The sequence below is a fragment of the Rhinoraja longicauda genome, chromosome 10 (assembly GCF_053455715.1).
Source record: "Rhinoraja longicauda isolate Sanriku21f chromosome 10, sRhiLon1.1, whole genome shotgun sequence".
Taxonomy (NCBI): Eukaryota; Metazoa; Chordata; class Chondrichthyes; order Rajiformes; family Arhynchobatidae; genus Rhinoraja; species Rhinoraja longicauda.
In genome coordinates this window covers 41740707-41756155 of record NC_135962.1, presented here as the reverse complement: position 1 = coordinate 41756155, position 15449 = coordinate 41740707, and the positions used below count along the sequence as shown (strand labels likewise).

Below are 15449 nucleotides of genomic sequence, written 5' to 3'. Positions count from 1 at the left end.
ATTGCTACCTTACAGCCACCTCTCAGCCTCTTGCGCTCCAAAGAGAAAAGTCCCAGCGTATAACTCAAGCTTGCAAGCCCAGGTAACATCTTGGTAAATCTCACCTGCCCATTCCCCCCTTTGCTGACTGACCTGCTGAGATACTCCAGCACTTTGTGTTTTGCTTCGTTATAGGTGCTCGGAGAGCAGGGCATCGATATTGTGAGTTATTGTGGAAGAGGTGTTGTCACCTATCCTCGCTGATTATAGGTTAGAAAATTGAGGATTTAGTGACAGAGGAGGGAGCTAATTCTGTGGTCCAGGAATTTGGAGAAGAGTTTGGATGGGATTGTGATGTTAAAAGCAGAGTTATAGTCAATAAATAAGAGTCTAACGTAGGAGTCCTTGTTGTCTAGATGTTCCAGAAATGAGTTTAGGGCCAGGGAAATGGTGTCTGCTGTGGATCTGTTGCAATGGTAAGCTTGGGATAAATATTGGGAAGATGGAGCGGCATGGTGGCGCAGCGGTAGAGTTACTGCCTTACAGCGAATGCAGCGCCGGAGACTCAGGTTCGATCCTGACTACGGGTGCTGTACTGTAAGGAGTTTGTACGTTCTCCCCGTGACCTGCGTGGGTTTTCTCCGAGATCTTCGGTTTCCTCCCACACTCCAAAGACGTACAGGTATGTAGGTTAATTGACTGGGTAAATGTCAAAAAATTGTCCCTAGTGTGTGTAGGATAGTGTTAATGTGCAGGGATCGCTGGGCGGTGCGGACTTGGTGGGCCGAAAAGGCCTGTTTCCGCGCTGTATATGAAATATGAAAATATGAAAAATATGATCTGGCAAATAAGTCCGTTTATTTTAACACCGCTAAATACTGATTTGTTATCTTTACTGTGGAGTCAGTCTGGACATTGTTGTTCCACCAGCATGCATTGGTTATGCTTTGAATAAGCTAAAATGGAATTCCTGGAAGCTTGATTCAAATCACGAAAATTGATGTTTCATGATTTATGGTATATTTGATTGAACAACGTTGATAAATTAGCATTGATCCCTTTGCCTACCATCATTACTTGTGACTATATTGTTTATTTATTGTTTTAAAATTGTATTTAATATGATTGTTGCAAGTTCCATTTTTGCTTTTGTGGCTCTGTTAAACTAAGAGATCTTCATGAATATTTTATTGTCGATTTAACACTATAAAAGTAATAGCTGCAAAAATTTATTTAACTGTTTTGTCATCTTTACATTTCAACTGGTGATGTGTTTTGTTTTAAGGGTATTTACCTCAATTATTTAAATAGAACAAATTAGGCGTTGAATGGCTTTTAAATTATGTCATTGATAAAGATAAATTAAAAATTCTACACAATGCTATTTTAGCAGAAATATTAACTTGCTCAAATTATATTATTTGAATGCTTTCAGTAAAAGAGCAGTTAGAAAGACATTTCAATTAGTATTAATGATCTTACCATATTGTAAATTCAAGGCGTATTCGAAAGACTTCAGGTTTTGTGTATTTTCTGGCATTTGGGAAGAATTCACTGTTGTATAAATTTGTGACAGTTTAAGTAGCAGGATTAAGCTGCTTCACATTTCTCCTTTTTGTGAAGACCGTGCCTTGTTTTGTATGATGATTATATTCTGTACTTATTTCCTCCTTGTGACCAAACTCCATAAATATGTTGAGAATGTCAGTGCTTATTACGGTTATTAAGTTGAGTTTTTGTCAAAGCTTAACATCTAAATAACTCTTACTTGATTTCAGGCAAATCAACTTTTTAACTGGACTGTTAGCCAATAAGAGTTCATTGGTCTAGTTTAGGTATTATTTGTATGCAAATCTAGATGTTGGAAGTATAAGTTTAATTCAAAATCTGGACTGTTGGTGCAGATATAAGAGATTGTTACATTGGCAGAGTTGTTTGTTTTGGATGAAACATTGGGTGAGGTTTCAAATTCTTTGTCAGATGTTATTTCAATAACTATTTGACTTGGAACGCTGAATTCGAATCTGAAACCTGGTAAAGTTTTCACTGTCGAAAGTTTTCTTTATGTAAGTTGGGAGCAGCATTTAGTCCATTACATTTCATTGGTTGTGAAACATTTGTGATGTTTTTGAAACCACGATTAAAATTCCTTTTTTTTAAAGAATGAAATTGGTTGTAATATTCCACTGAGTTGAGTTTTGAACATCCCAGGAATTGCACTGGGCATCTGAGACTCAATGTACATGGAACTGTTCAAGTGAATACATCACCATTTTAACATTAACAGCAAAACAATGCAGTATTCTCTATTTTTTAATAAAGTTGTAGTTTATCTTTCTTCAATATACCAATAATGATCTGCGTTGACTTGCAGATTATCAATTTACTCTGTTTGACTTGCATTTTGCAGGAGACCAGAAGAAGAATGACATCAATCGAGAAGAAGAATAAGACAGATTGATAGTTATTAATTAAAAGTAATTGCTAATCTGTGCATTCGAAAAAATGATATTGTACAGGGAAAATACTCATGTTTGGAATGCCAAATATCAGGGTAAAATTCTGGGCTCGAGCTTTATCTTTGCAATTTATAATTTGCATCTGGGCTCGAACTTTATCTTTGCAATTTATAATTTGCTGCTAATCTACCGTGATGATTGATGTCCATGTTGTTCCTTTTATAACTTTTTCCCCGTGTCTTGTTTATGTTGTAATGAAGGGCCACAGATATAAAATGGTGACCGTTTCTCCTTCACACAGATGCAGCCTGACCTGATGAGTTTGCTGATGGTCTTTTTATTACTTTTCTGCTCAGCATTTTCAGTTTTTGTTTATGCATTTAAGTTAAGAAAATGCAAAATGGCTACACAGATAAATGTTAAATCCTTCATTTTGATTAGAAGAATTTGACAAAATTTATGTTCCTGATCAATTGAGGTTCTAGTCAAAGATCACCCCCTCCTCCAGTGTGTTGCTCGTGGGGGTTCAGTGAATCATATTGGCAGTAGCTGGTGGTTCTTAGAGGAACCAGTGGTGTTCAGTCTTTCACATGGAACTAAGTTATTCCATAAACAAAAAGAATACTTCATCACGGCAATATTCTAAAATCTCCAAATGCAGCAGTAATGCATTGTGTGTGGTTGAACCCAATCAGCTGTTCCACATGGCATCATTAAACTTGCAGGTAAATGATGATCCTGTTAGCAGCATATTGTTCCTGCTCCTCGAATATTATTTCCTGTGCATGATTCATTCACACTGTTTTAATTGAATACATGAAGCATTTTGACGAGAGAGGCATCATGTGCACTGCACAGTGATGGGTGGAGTGTGTTTTAGTTTGTGTGCATGATACCTTAGAGTGTGATTTTGTCTTTTATTTTTTGTGAGCAAATTGTAAACTATAGATGGCAATTCATGACAGATTTTATTTTCTGCTCAGTTCATGTTACATAATTGAACTTAAAGCCTACTTTTTTAAAAAACATTTTGTCATTGTTGTCGCCTCTACTGTTTTTTTGGTGGGTTAACTTGACAAATTTGATGTTACCTGAGGATTAACTGTTTAAAAAAAGATTGCTTGCATCATTTAAGTGTTTTTGTCCATCAGGCAAGGGTGCAATGAAAATTTACGAGAATGTTGTCAGGACTCGTGGGTAGAGGTTGAGCAGGTTAGGGCGTTATTTCTTGGAGCATGGATGACTGAGTGATGATTAGTAGTTTATAAAATCAAGAAGGGGCAGAGAAAAGGGAATGTTTAGTCTTTTTCCCTGGGGTTTGGAATCAAAAACCAGAGCACGTCGGTTAAAGATCAGAGTGGAAAGATTTGAAAGAGACCTAAAGGGCAACTTATTCACAGAGTTTATAGGGAAAGAGATGCCAGAGAATGTGGTTGAGGTAGGTACATTAACAATATTTAAAAGGCATTTGGACAGGAACATGGATGTGAAAGGTTTAGGGAAGTACAGGGCTAGCTTTGATGGGTGGCATGGACTAGCTGGGCCAAAAGGCCTGTTTGAATGCTGCATGACTGATTCTATGTTTAATAGTATATTCTACACTCGAACAATGTGGTATGTGTGAATTTCCTAGTCATGCTATTCGGAATGCAAAAAAAAGTGATCTTCCAAACCTGTCTATAAATTATTTAAATTTTCTCTTGTAACATACTTAAATATTATAGCAAGTCTTTTTGAATTCAAATTAGGTCATTTTCCTTTCTGATTAGATTACCCGCTGCAAATTGAGCGAATAATAACTTGACCTAACTAAAAATAAACAAGGTGATAACACTTTCCTGAAAGATCAATTTAGTAATTTATTTTTAATTAAATGGCTGCTTAGAAAGCATGGATTTTTGTACAGATATGGGTTGTACATTTGAAATTGTAAAGTAAAGGTAGAGGACCCATCAAGCAAGGCTGGGATAGATTCTTGATTAATTTCACATGCTGCACACAATATACAAGCCTAACCTGTGCTTGTTGGAAATGTAGTAGGTCGTCATTCCATTAGTGAGTTTCATAAAGGCCTCTTTTTGTGGAATCTTTTGAGGCCTTCATATGCTCCCTCTGTGCAATGCATAAATAATCTGAACTGCATCAATTTTTTATGGCTAAAAGTTTTGCAAAACATTATTCAACTTGTATTTTGCTTCTATTCATAAAAGCACAGCTTTTCTTTGCCTTTTTAGTTGCCTTTTCAGTTTGTTCTCCCGCCTGCAAATACTTATGTACATACTTCACTTCATGGTGTCCTCCTCGCTGTTTACAACGGTATGAAGTTTTGGTTCAAGCTTTGAAATTCTGCACTGTCTGTCCAAGATCAAGTAATTAACATTATAGCATCGACTCCACTGAAAAGGAAACAGAAAATCAGATAGCGCTGCTACATGGTCTAATGTTCTGCTTCTGCCAAAGATGCATTTAGTGTTTTTGTGATTTTTGTTTGGCCATTGTTCATAGAGTTGTACAGCATGGAAACAGGTCAATCAGCCTAACATGCCAACCAGTGGGCATCTATCTACATAAATCCTATCTTCCAGCACTCAGCATAGAGCCTTCTATACCTAAACAATTCAAGTGCTAGCCTAGACTATGTGCTCGCCTAGCTAAACTAAAGCTATCTAATCAAAATATTAACTATAAAAAAGGTCTGTCGAAGGGTTCCAATTCAAAATGTTGTTTATTCATTCCCTCCACAGGTGCTGCCTGATTCGCTGAGTTTCTTATGCACTTCATATATTGCAAAATAATCTAAAATTTAAATGCCCTATTTCCTGTTGTCTCTAGCAGTATTTTCGAAAGAAAATAGTGTTTTAAAAAAATTGTGTTGTACAGTTTTGATACATTCATGATTGTGGTTTAATGTACAGTGCTTAAAATATCTATTTGTTTCTGGTCAATTTTAGCAAATAAATATTTGATATGAGCACCTAAGGTGTAGACAAGAGTGCAATATTTATAATGCTGGAAAGGCTAGAGCTTCACGCTTGCGCTACAACTCTGATCTTCTCACCAGCTGGATATCATCTAACCCTCAAATTATCAAATCGATATCATGGTTTACACAGTACTTGCTAATAGATTTATTTAAGTTATGGCTGAACTTGAATATTGGAGTTAAAACATTATAGTTCAATAACTGGTTGTTTAAAATATTAATCATCATTGAATTGGAAATTATTGAGATATCTGCAAAAGGCAGGACTATTACAGGTCTGTGTATACAATCTTTAATTGTTTGTTTTCTGAAGATATTTACTTTTCCTAATAAAAAATATATAATTTTTTCTTTTTTCTTCATAAATACCTATTTAAATGCAGCAACTGGCTATTCCGATGAGTAACCAATTCCACTTCATTGTTCAATAATAAAGATATACTTATCAGAAACTTTTACCCGAGCTTAAATTTGTTTTGAAACTGCACCTTCGGACAGAGTAAAGATTATCTTGAATGAAAATTCTGATTAACATTATGAAAAAGCAATATTTTGTCATCAATGCACTGAATTGACTTTATCAATTCACTGAATTGTTACCATTGCCAATATGAGCATTTTCATGGTGGAATATTCTCATTCCGCAATCATAAAACACTTTCAAGCCACGTTCTGTTTTTCCTTCACCGTGTACCACAACTGTGCTATAATCTTTAAAGCAAGTTCGAATAGGGAAGTTTTGGTGATTTTTTTTGTTGTATTTTGGGAAATGTAACACTAACAAAATGTGGTCAGCTTATAAATTATAAAATATATAATTATAAAATTTAACAGATAATTACAACAGAATCATTTTTATCCTACAATGATTGTGCAGCAAGAGTAAGGTCCTGTGATACTCTCCAGTATCATTGGCGTATTCCCATTTTGTAGATAACAAATGCAAATTTAATGCTAGCTTTTTAAAATTATGGTCGGTATTTATATTAAGCGCTCAATCTAGCCATGAAATTAAAATTTCCCAAAATAATCTTGGATGTGCTAAATATGATGAAAGATTAATCTTTACATTAGTTAGGAATCCAGGTTGCAGTTGAATAACCTTTGCCATAACTCGTGCCACCCAATTTTCCTAGTTTCTAATTTTACAAACATACATGTTGTAAAATAAGTTGAGGTACATAATGAAGTTACCATGTCTGCAAGAGAATATGGAAATTCAAAGTTTCTCTGTTACATGAATGATTAAATGCTCACTCCAGTTTAGCTAGTCTTCTGACTACAGAAGCTACAAAGGCATTTGTGAGACTCTGGTCACTTTTTTATTTATGTGAAGCACCTTCTGCTTGGGGTACTTTTTAAACATAACCATTACTGGTTGTGTCTTGGCTTGGATTCCCAAAGGTTTAGGCTAATATTATTCAGAAATTGATTGCAAATGTAGGTCAGAGGCTTCAATTTAATGAGCCTGAATCCTTTGGGCATATCATATTGCCAAATCTTCACTGCTAATATCATTCTCTCCCTATTTCCCATATCCTGCAACCTAGCTATGTTGATGTATTTATACCCATAAGAAAAATAATTGAATTGGATGGAGTATTGTTTTCTGACCTGGCGTATTATGACCATCATCAGTGGGGGTCTGGCAAGATAAACTAAACCTGACAAACTATACAATTTTTTTACACTAGTTATTTATATGTAGTACATTCACTGGCTTTGATTGTTGGTCTGTCAGATAAAAATGGTTTGACAACACATTACAAGTATTTTTTTGGATTTCTTTCGGTTCAGAAACATGTCTAAGTAACCTGTTAGTAATATTGATGAGGGTTATAAAGCGTGTTTGGCAATTTGTAGCAGTTTAACTGGAAAGACATAATTCACATTGTGTTTACATAATTTCTGAACATGTTTAGTTTATTTTTTCCAACTGGAAAATGACTGTTTTCTGCATCCTTCACTGTTGGGATGGTAGGAAATGTTTTTGTGGTTTGTCAACCCTTGAATTTGCAGTGAAGTTTTAAAGTGGTCATTTTTTTACCATCTAAAAGGTACAACCTGGATCTACTTGATATTTTATGCAGTTGTAATCTTCACTTTAACTAGGTTAAGCATTCTACTTGGAAACAAATTTAAGCAGCAGGGATTCCAGACTCAATATTTTTTCACAAATAATAAATAGAAATGTTTTGCTGACTGTCTATCTCCACCTTTTTCAGTTGGGCATCCTTTCCTGAATCAGAATCTAGCTGACAAAGGTAAGCACTAATTTTCACTACAATACGAATGCTGTTTTGTAAATGTTTTACTATGTGTTTTTACATTAATGAAATAAACAAATGTTACATTTCTTTATTTTCTTTGATAATGATCAACAATTCCAAAGAGCCCAGTTTTCTGAGAAATATAAATTATGCATGTGTAAATCAGTAATTCTCTCAAATCTTTGTAATGAGTAATAACCTGTATTGAACAGTGTCAATGTGCCTGGAACAAGACTAGCTAATGTGGTGATAGCATCTAAATTGAATCAATTTGCTTGAGAGCCAGTTTAAATCCGGTAACTAAAGCTTAGAAAATCTTGTGGAATTCTGCATCTGCTGGAGTTAAATTTCGGCAATCTCTCAAGACTGCATGGGCACCAAGATATGATTGCCTGCTGAAACCATTTGTGGTGTGGAGATGGTGCTAATCAAGCTGTTCAATAGTTGGATGCTTCATCAGAGACCCTAACCTTGACTGGCTAGCATCAGTTAAGGCTCAGAAACAAAGAACTGCAGATGCTGGGTAATTCATCACGACACAGTGCTGGAGTAACTCAGCAGGTCAGGAGCATCTCTGTAGAACATAAGTTTTGGGTCGAGAGATTTGGAAAAAGGGTCTTGAACCAAAATGTCACCTATCCATGTTCTCCAAAGATGCTGTCTGACCTACTGAGCTACTCCAGCAGTTTGTGTCCTTATCAGTTAAAGCTTAACTGTAGCACCTTAAAGTGAAGGTTTATCACTGGAGCAAATGCTGACAGATGTTCTACAGTGGAAGCTGACTTATGAAACTGTGAAGCAGACCACACAGAACAGCTTCGCCGTTTATATACATGGAACTACAGACCTTGGCTGAGGTGGTGGAGAAGATATATCCTGAATTCATAGAGACCTTGAGGGTCTCCAGACAGAAGATCAGTAAGCAGAATTTGGTACAAAGCAAAGAGTCTGGGCTGAGAACCTGGATATGATTATATATGTGCATATAAAGTCAGTCTCTTTTTGGGTGGGTAAGATCAGTGAATGCTATATCCTAACAACGGCACTTCTACCTTCAGTCACCACGTAATTCGCCACACTCCCAATACTCGCCTACCAACAGTCTCTCTCATGACTAGCATGGATGCATCTTTCCCCTCTCACCTTAAACCTGTGTCCTCTGGATCTTGCAAATCAAAACCTGCAGATTTGTTTTTCCACAATTCTGCCTGCATTTTATTTTGCGTTCCAGATTCCAGCATCTGTAGTCTCTTGTGTCCCGATGACCTTTCGTTTTTTAACTTTGTCATTAATCCAACCATTCCTACAATGGCAGTCATAGTTATAGAATCATACAGCACATAAAACAAGCCCATTGGCTCAATTCATTGATAATGAACAAGATGACCTAGTTCCATTTGCCCGTGTTTGGCCTTTATCCCTTTAAACCTTTTCCGATCCATGCATCCATCCATCTTTTAAATGTTGTTAGTGCACCGGCCTCAACTACTTCCTCTAGCAGGTTGTTCCATATTTCCACCACCCCCCTACTAAATCTTTCCCATCTTCCTTTAAACCCTCTTGTTCCTGATTTCACTTTGCTGAGAAAAAGACTGCTTCCCTATGTCTTTTATTTTAATGAAGGAATACATTTTTTCTCTCCGTGAATCTGTATAATGTTAAACTGTGAAGCAGCAGAACATGAGAGCTTGAGGCCCAAAGACTTTCTGACGGTGGAAATCATGATGCACAAATAGGAAAGAGATCTTGCAGGGAGTTGAAAGCCCTTTAGACATGGTCCAGGGATGATGGGAAGAATTAACAAGAGGGAGGGGATGATGGACATTTAGAACATGGATATAAAGCCAAGGTGTTGCAGATACTCAAAGCATTAAATGGAGACACAAAATGCTGGACATTTTCACCAGGTTAGATACCATCTATAGAACAAACACAGACTTTATGTTTTGTGTTGATGACATTTCATCAGAATGTAAAATACCTTTTGCAGTATTAATTTAAATTTTAAGTTCTACAAAGAAGAGGGAGGTGCATAGATAACATAAGAGAAGTCTATGATTGAGTGGACACTAGGAAAGATTGAATAACATAAGTATTGGTGGTGATGCCAGCTCGATGGGGGTAAAAGATTGTGAATGGCCCCAACAGCGAAACATTGTAGGCAATCTTGCCTCTTTCCTGCAAGAGAAGATGGCACACGATGACACCACATATTTTACATCTCATGGAGGGGAAATTACACTGACCTTTGAAAAAAGGCATTGCTGAAGCCATAACCAATGGTGATGCTGAAGCAAAGTGTGATGACAGCTCTATATCCAGTCATCTTCTTCTTTCCCTACACATCACATAAGCTATGACTTATAAGCTACAGATGGTATTTCTTTCTTCGCCCTTCTAATATCGGCACAAACCAATTATTTTTCTAATCTGGTACTGTAAAGCGGGAAGACGGTGAAGATATATTTGTGTGAAAAGTTGCTGTCACTCAAACTTGTATTCAAAGTGGCCAGCTCAGAGCAAAATGTGGAAATTATGCATAGCCTAAGATTTAAAACAAATCACTAACACAACAGAACAGGATCAAGAGGATTGGGAGAACACCAGTTCACTTGACAGTGAGATCACACACCAGTTCTGCTGCTGAAGAATCGGATGAGAACTTTGGGGTTGGTTACACATATTAGTTTAAACTGCCATATTGGTGCATTGGAAAATTTGCTCAGTGAGGAGCATGGAAGCAACTTGGCTTGAGACTGCACAGAACTTGTAGCACAAATTGCTTGTGTCAGATGCTGTGATTAGAAGCTGTTGCTTTCCGTGTATAAATTCAGACTGCTGCATTTATGTCTCTGGATACCAAAGGGTGTGTGCCATTGCATCACTGCAGTTCATTAATCTGTTTACCAGCAAATCAGTTGAACTGCCAAAGAGCCACCCAAGGAGACCAGCAATGATCTCATGAAACGCAAGTCTCCTATCTCGTCTTAGAATGACATAATTCTTGTGCCACTGCTGTTGCCTACCAACCAGCTAGTTTAGTTCTCAAACTAAAATGAAGCAGCATTGAGATCTAGAGCTTCAGGAGGGACTTTCATAAAGGCCATTTGTCGGTTTCTTAAGTGGTTGTTGAATGACAAGAGGAGTACCACTGGAATTCTGGGATGGATGCAGGGGCATTGAAGCAAAAAGGGAATGCCCAAAGGCGAGGAATTGATTCATGCATGCATCATGTAATAATTGGATTAGATTATGCAATCTCTGGTAATTTCTATTTTTTTACATTCTGTCTAAAAGTAGATGGTGTGATAGTAATAGGAAGGAGGTTATGTGGTGGAGAGGAATTAATGAAGGGGCATCTTTAGCTAAGAAAAGGGATATCTAGATTACCCCCTCTTTCCCAATTTCTAATCCTAATTACATTTCCTCCTTGGAGACATGCCTGGTAGGGAGGGAGGGGCTGTGGCCTTATTAGTATAGATTTTGTGCATTTGTCTCTGGTGTTGCACATAAACTCTCAAACCTCTGACTCAGAGTGTTGAGCTGTGGTTGATAGTTGAAATTTCTAAAGAAAGTGAATTAAAAAATATGAATAACAGCTAATGTCTTAAGGAAGGTCTTTTGAGTAGGAGATAGTGTGGCAGGAGTTTGAAGAGGGAATTGCAAAGCATATGACTTGGATGGCTGAAGAAAAGCCACTTAATATATAATAACTTGGTGTTTAGCACAAACATCACAGCCATTTACACATGAATACAGCTGCATGAAGATGCTTCTGTTTCCCCGGTTAGCTCGTTCCCTCCTGCTTGGAGTGTAATCATATTGCATTCATTATATATTCAAACAAAACAGCTATGAATCACGATTTGGATAACACTGAATCTGAATAATGAGCCAGAGGCAGCCCACCATGTATAATCAGAGATTTGGCAAACATTAGATGATACGGAGTGAAAATTTAAACCGAGAGAATTGAAGCATGGAAGCACATTCACCCCATCAAGCGCCCAGAAACATCTTCTACTTTTATCCCATTTTTAAAAATTCTCCCCATGTTCCTGTTAACTCTTTCCAGTGTTTACTACCACTTATCTACACACCTGGGGCAATTTACAGTGACCAATTGACCTACCATATTACATGTCTTTGGGATGTGGAATGGAACTGGAATATCTAATTTTGTTGCAGTGAACGCTAACACATCGGAATGCATTGCGTGGAGGGATATTGATAATGGATTCAATGAGAATCTTCTAAACTGAATTCGATAAATGCTTATAGAAAATATTGCAGAGATATGGGGCTAATGGGCAGAGTGGGTTGCACTTCAGAAGAACAGGCATAGATTCAAAGGGACGAATGTCTTATTTCTGTGCTGTCATACATCTTTAAGCATTACCCCCAAAACTATATAATGGGCTTCAGTCTAGACTGTAAGATTTGTAGACTCTTGCAAAAACTTGCAATAGTGAGTAATACCACTATGCCATCTGAAGGGCAGCGTATCTGGTGATGCAGTAAAATACCTCCCTCGGTTAAGTGATGGAGCTCTGGCTTGACAGCCTTGTGGCCACCAGGTGAGAATCAAAGCAGATTGAACAAGCTGTTACAGATACATGGTTTAATCTTTGAATGTGCAACACTGTGCTATATTTTCCTGAGGTTCTTGTTATTTAAACTCAGAGACTTCCTGGAGAGTTGGCTACTACATCAGCTTTCTGTAGTCTTGTTAACATTTTCCAGATGATAAATCCTTTCCACAAAATGTTGCAGCAGAGGTTTAAAAAAATAGTGGGATATATTATTGTTATTTTAATTTGGAGTAAAGCCATGAAGTCCCTTGTTTTTAAAGAATAATTTCTTTTCACTCTGGTCATTAACTCTAATGTTGACCAGATCCTTTACTAAAAATAACTCTAACATTTAAAAAAAAACTTTTACATTGCTGACGGCACAGATTTTTCACTTGTATTATGTAGCCCAATTAAATACCGAGCTACACTTGGTTATGAAGAATTAAACCATCAGGTCCAATTAACTATTTTAATTGTAACAGACATGTACAAGATCATGGGAGGAATAGATAGGGTAAATGTACAGAGTTTGTTACCCAGAGTAGGGGAATCAAGAACCAGAGGACATAGGTTTAAGGCGAGGGGAGGAGGAGGACGAGGGGTAGGGGGGGTGGAATTTAATAGGATCCTGAGGGGCTTGGATGGACAGGTTTAGAGGGATATGGGCCAAATGTAGGCAGGTGGATCTAGTGTGGATGGGGCATGTTGGTCAACGTAGGCAAGTTGGGTTGAAGGGCCTGTTTCCATGGTGTATGACTCCATGACTCTGCTATTGAACAGGAGACAAACTAAATCCATGTGAAGGCCTGTAATCAAAGGAGTGGGTTGAAGATATGCAATCAGTGTTCTGCTCTATTACACCAGAAATCATATACACAATTGATCTTGTTGTATAAGAAGTTGTGAGTAAATGGAGACCAGCGAGACCAACAAGAGAATTGTTTTAATTAGTTTTTACCGAATATTCACTTTTTTGGATCCTGCTTGATAATTGGATTTAGAAATGTCTACTAATGAACAAAGTTAGCCATCTGTTCAGTTCTGATGTTTGGCTTTCAGTCAGAAGACCTATCTTGTCTGAACTTTGCTAAGGTGGCTCAGGCCTGCTTGGGTATTTGGTATTTTATTTGAAAATAAAAACAAATTTCAAGAAGAGAGTTGGGTAATTTCCCGTTACAATAACTAAAATCCATCAGTAACTGGTAAATTTGTTTTAGGTTTGAACTGTCCATCCACATTGATTAAAAATGCAAACATAAATATTTATTTGAAACTGAAAAATTCTTAAATGGATCATGATTGCCCTCTCAGCATTTGTCCTTCAAAAAGAATTCAGTTTCATAATGGAAATGTTTGTATTTATATATCTTGGGAACATATTTAAGCAAAGTAGATGGGCAGTTAGAAATCTAACAATATTTGCAATTTTCATTGAATCATTGAAAGATTCAGTGTGGAAATAGGCCAATTATCCCACTGACTCGCATGTTTATAAAGGCCAATTATCCTACTGACTCGCATGTTTTTGGGATGTGGGCAGAAGCTGGATCACCTAGATGAAACCTACATTGACACAGGCGAAAGTGTGAACTCCACACAGACAGCACCCAAGGTCAGGATTGAAACTGGCACTGACAGAAGCCCTACCAGCGGTGCATTGGAATATAATGGCAGTACACTGGGTTATTAATAATGATCTAATTTTCCCTACAGATCCATAATTCAGGAAGTGCCATTTGTGCCATTTGTCTTGTTATTTATTAATGTCTCAGTTATTTCTAGCTGAGATTGATGTTTCTCAGTAACTATTGTTTTAACACACCTGGCCCACACACACCTGGCCCACAGCCCCCACCAGGCAGAGCCCCTCAGCACTGCTGGGTCCTACTGCCCACCCCCTGCTACAGGTAACTGCAGCAGGGGTTCCACTGGGTCTCCCCCGTCCCCCTCCAGCCAGTTGACCCCCAGTACTCCCCACATCGGTCCTCATGCCCCCCTCTGCCCAGCTAACCCACCACCCCCCCACCATACATCCCCTCCATCTGCCCCCCTGCCTCCATCCGACCACAACCCCCACCATTGCCGGGTGTTCACCATCCCCCCTGACCTCCCCCTTTCAGACACCGAACGGTCGGTCCTCAGCAGAGGCCTTACCTTTGTTCCCCTCCGCCCCCACATCAACGAGTTCCGCGTTCACCATGACATGGAGCTCTTCTTCCGCCGCCTCCGCCTCCGAGCCTTTTACCATGGCAAGGAGTCCCGACCCCGCACTGATGACCCCTTCTCCCGTCTCCAACGGACCCCCTCCACTTTTACCCCCCAGTATGGCCTACTACCCTCACTAGAACTTTTTATCTCAAACTGCCGGCGTGACATCAGCCGCCTCAAATTTTCCACTCCCCTGACTAACTCCAACCTCTCCCCTCCTGAACGTGCAGCCCTCCACTCACTCCGCAACAACCCGGACTTAATAATTAAACCCGCTGACAAGGGAGGGGCTGTGGTAGTCTGGCGTGCTGACCTCTACCGCACCGAGGCCAGACGACAACTATCAGACACCTCTTCCTACCTATCCCTAGACCATGACCCCACCGATAAACACCAGACCTTCATCAGCAGCACCATCACCGACCTCACCAACTCCGGCGATCTACCCCTCAGTGCCTCCAATCTCATAGTTCCCCAGCCCCGCACGGCCCGATTCTACCTCCTACCCAAAATCCACAAACACAACTGTCCCGGCAGACCCATTGTCTCTGCCTGCTCATGCCCCACCGAACTTATCTCTACCTACCTCGACTCCATCCTATCCCCCCTGGTTAAATCCCTTCCCACCTACGTCCAAGACACCTCACACGCTCTCCATCTCCTGGATAACTTCCGGTTCCCAGGCCCCCACTCCCTCATTTTCACCATGGATGTCCAGTCACTCTACACTTCCATCCCCCACAAGGATGGTCTTGAAGCCCTCCGTTTCTTCCTCGACCGTAGAACCAGCCAATCCCCATCGACCAACACTCTCCTCCGCCTAGCAGAGCTGGTTCTTACCCTCAACAACTTCTCCTTTGACTCCTCCCACTTCCTCCAAACCAGAGGCGTAGCTATGGGCACTCGCATGGGCCCTAGCTACGCCAGCCTCTTTGTCGGGTACGTCGAACAATCCCTGTTCCAGACGTACACTGGC

General features: G+C 39.0%; 1 protein-coding gene across 4 annotated transcripts in view; it reads left to right on the top strand.

The window, feature by feature from the left end:
- rtn1a (reticulon 1a) overlaps nucleotides 1-15449 on the top strand; it is a 128562-nt gene that overhangs the window by 35868 nt on the left and 77245 nt on the right. For 3 of the 4 annotated variants that reach the window (XM_078406745.1, XM_078406744.1, XM_078406746.1), the window contains exon 2: nucleotides 7647-7685. The exons of the other annotated variant lie outside the window; for it this stretch is intronic. In XM_078406745.1, coding sequence (XP_078262871.1) covers nucleotides 7647-7685 — 39 coding nt within the window. The remainder of the gene's footprint in view (nucleotides 1-7646; nucleotides 7686-15449) is intronic. 4 annotated transcript variants of the gene reach the window in all.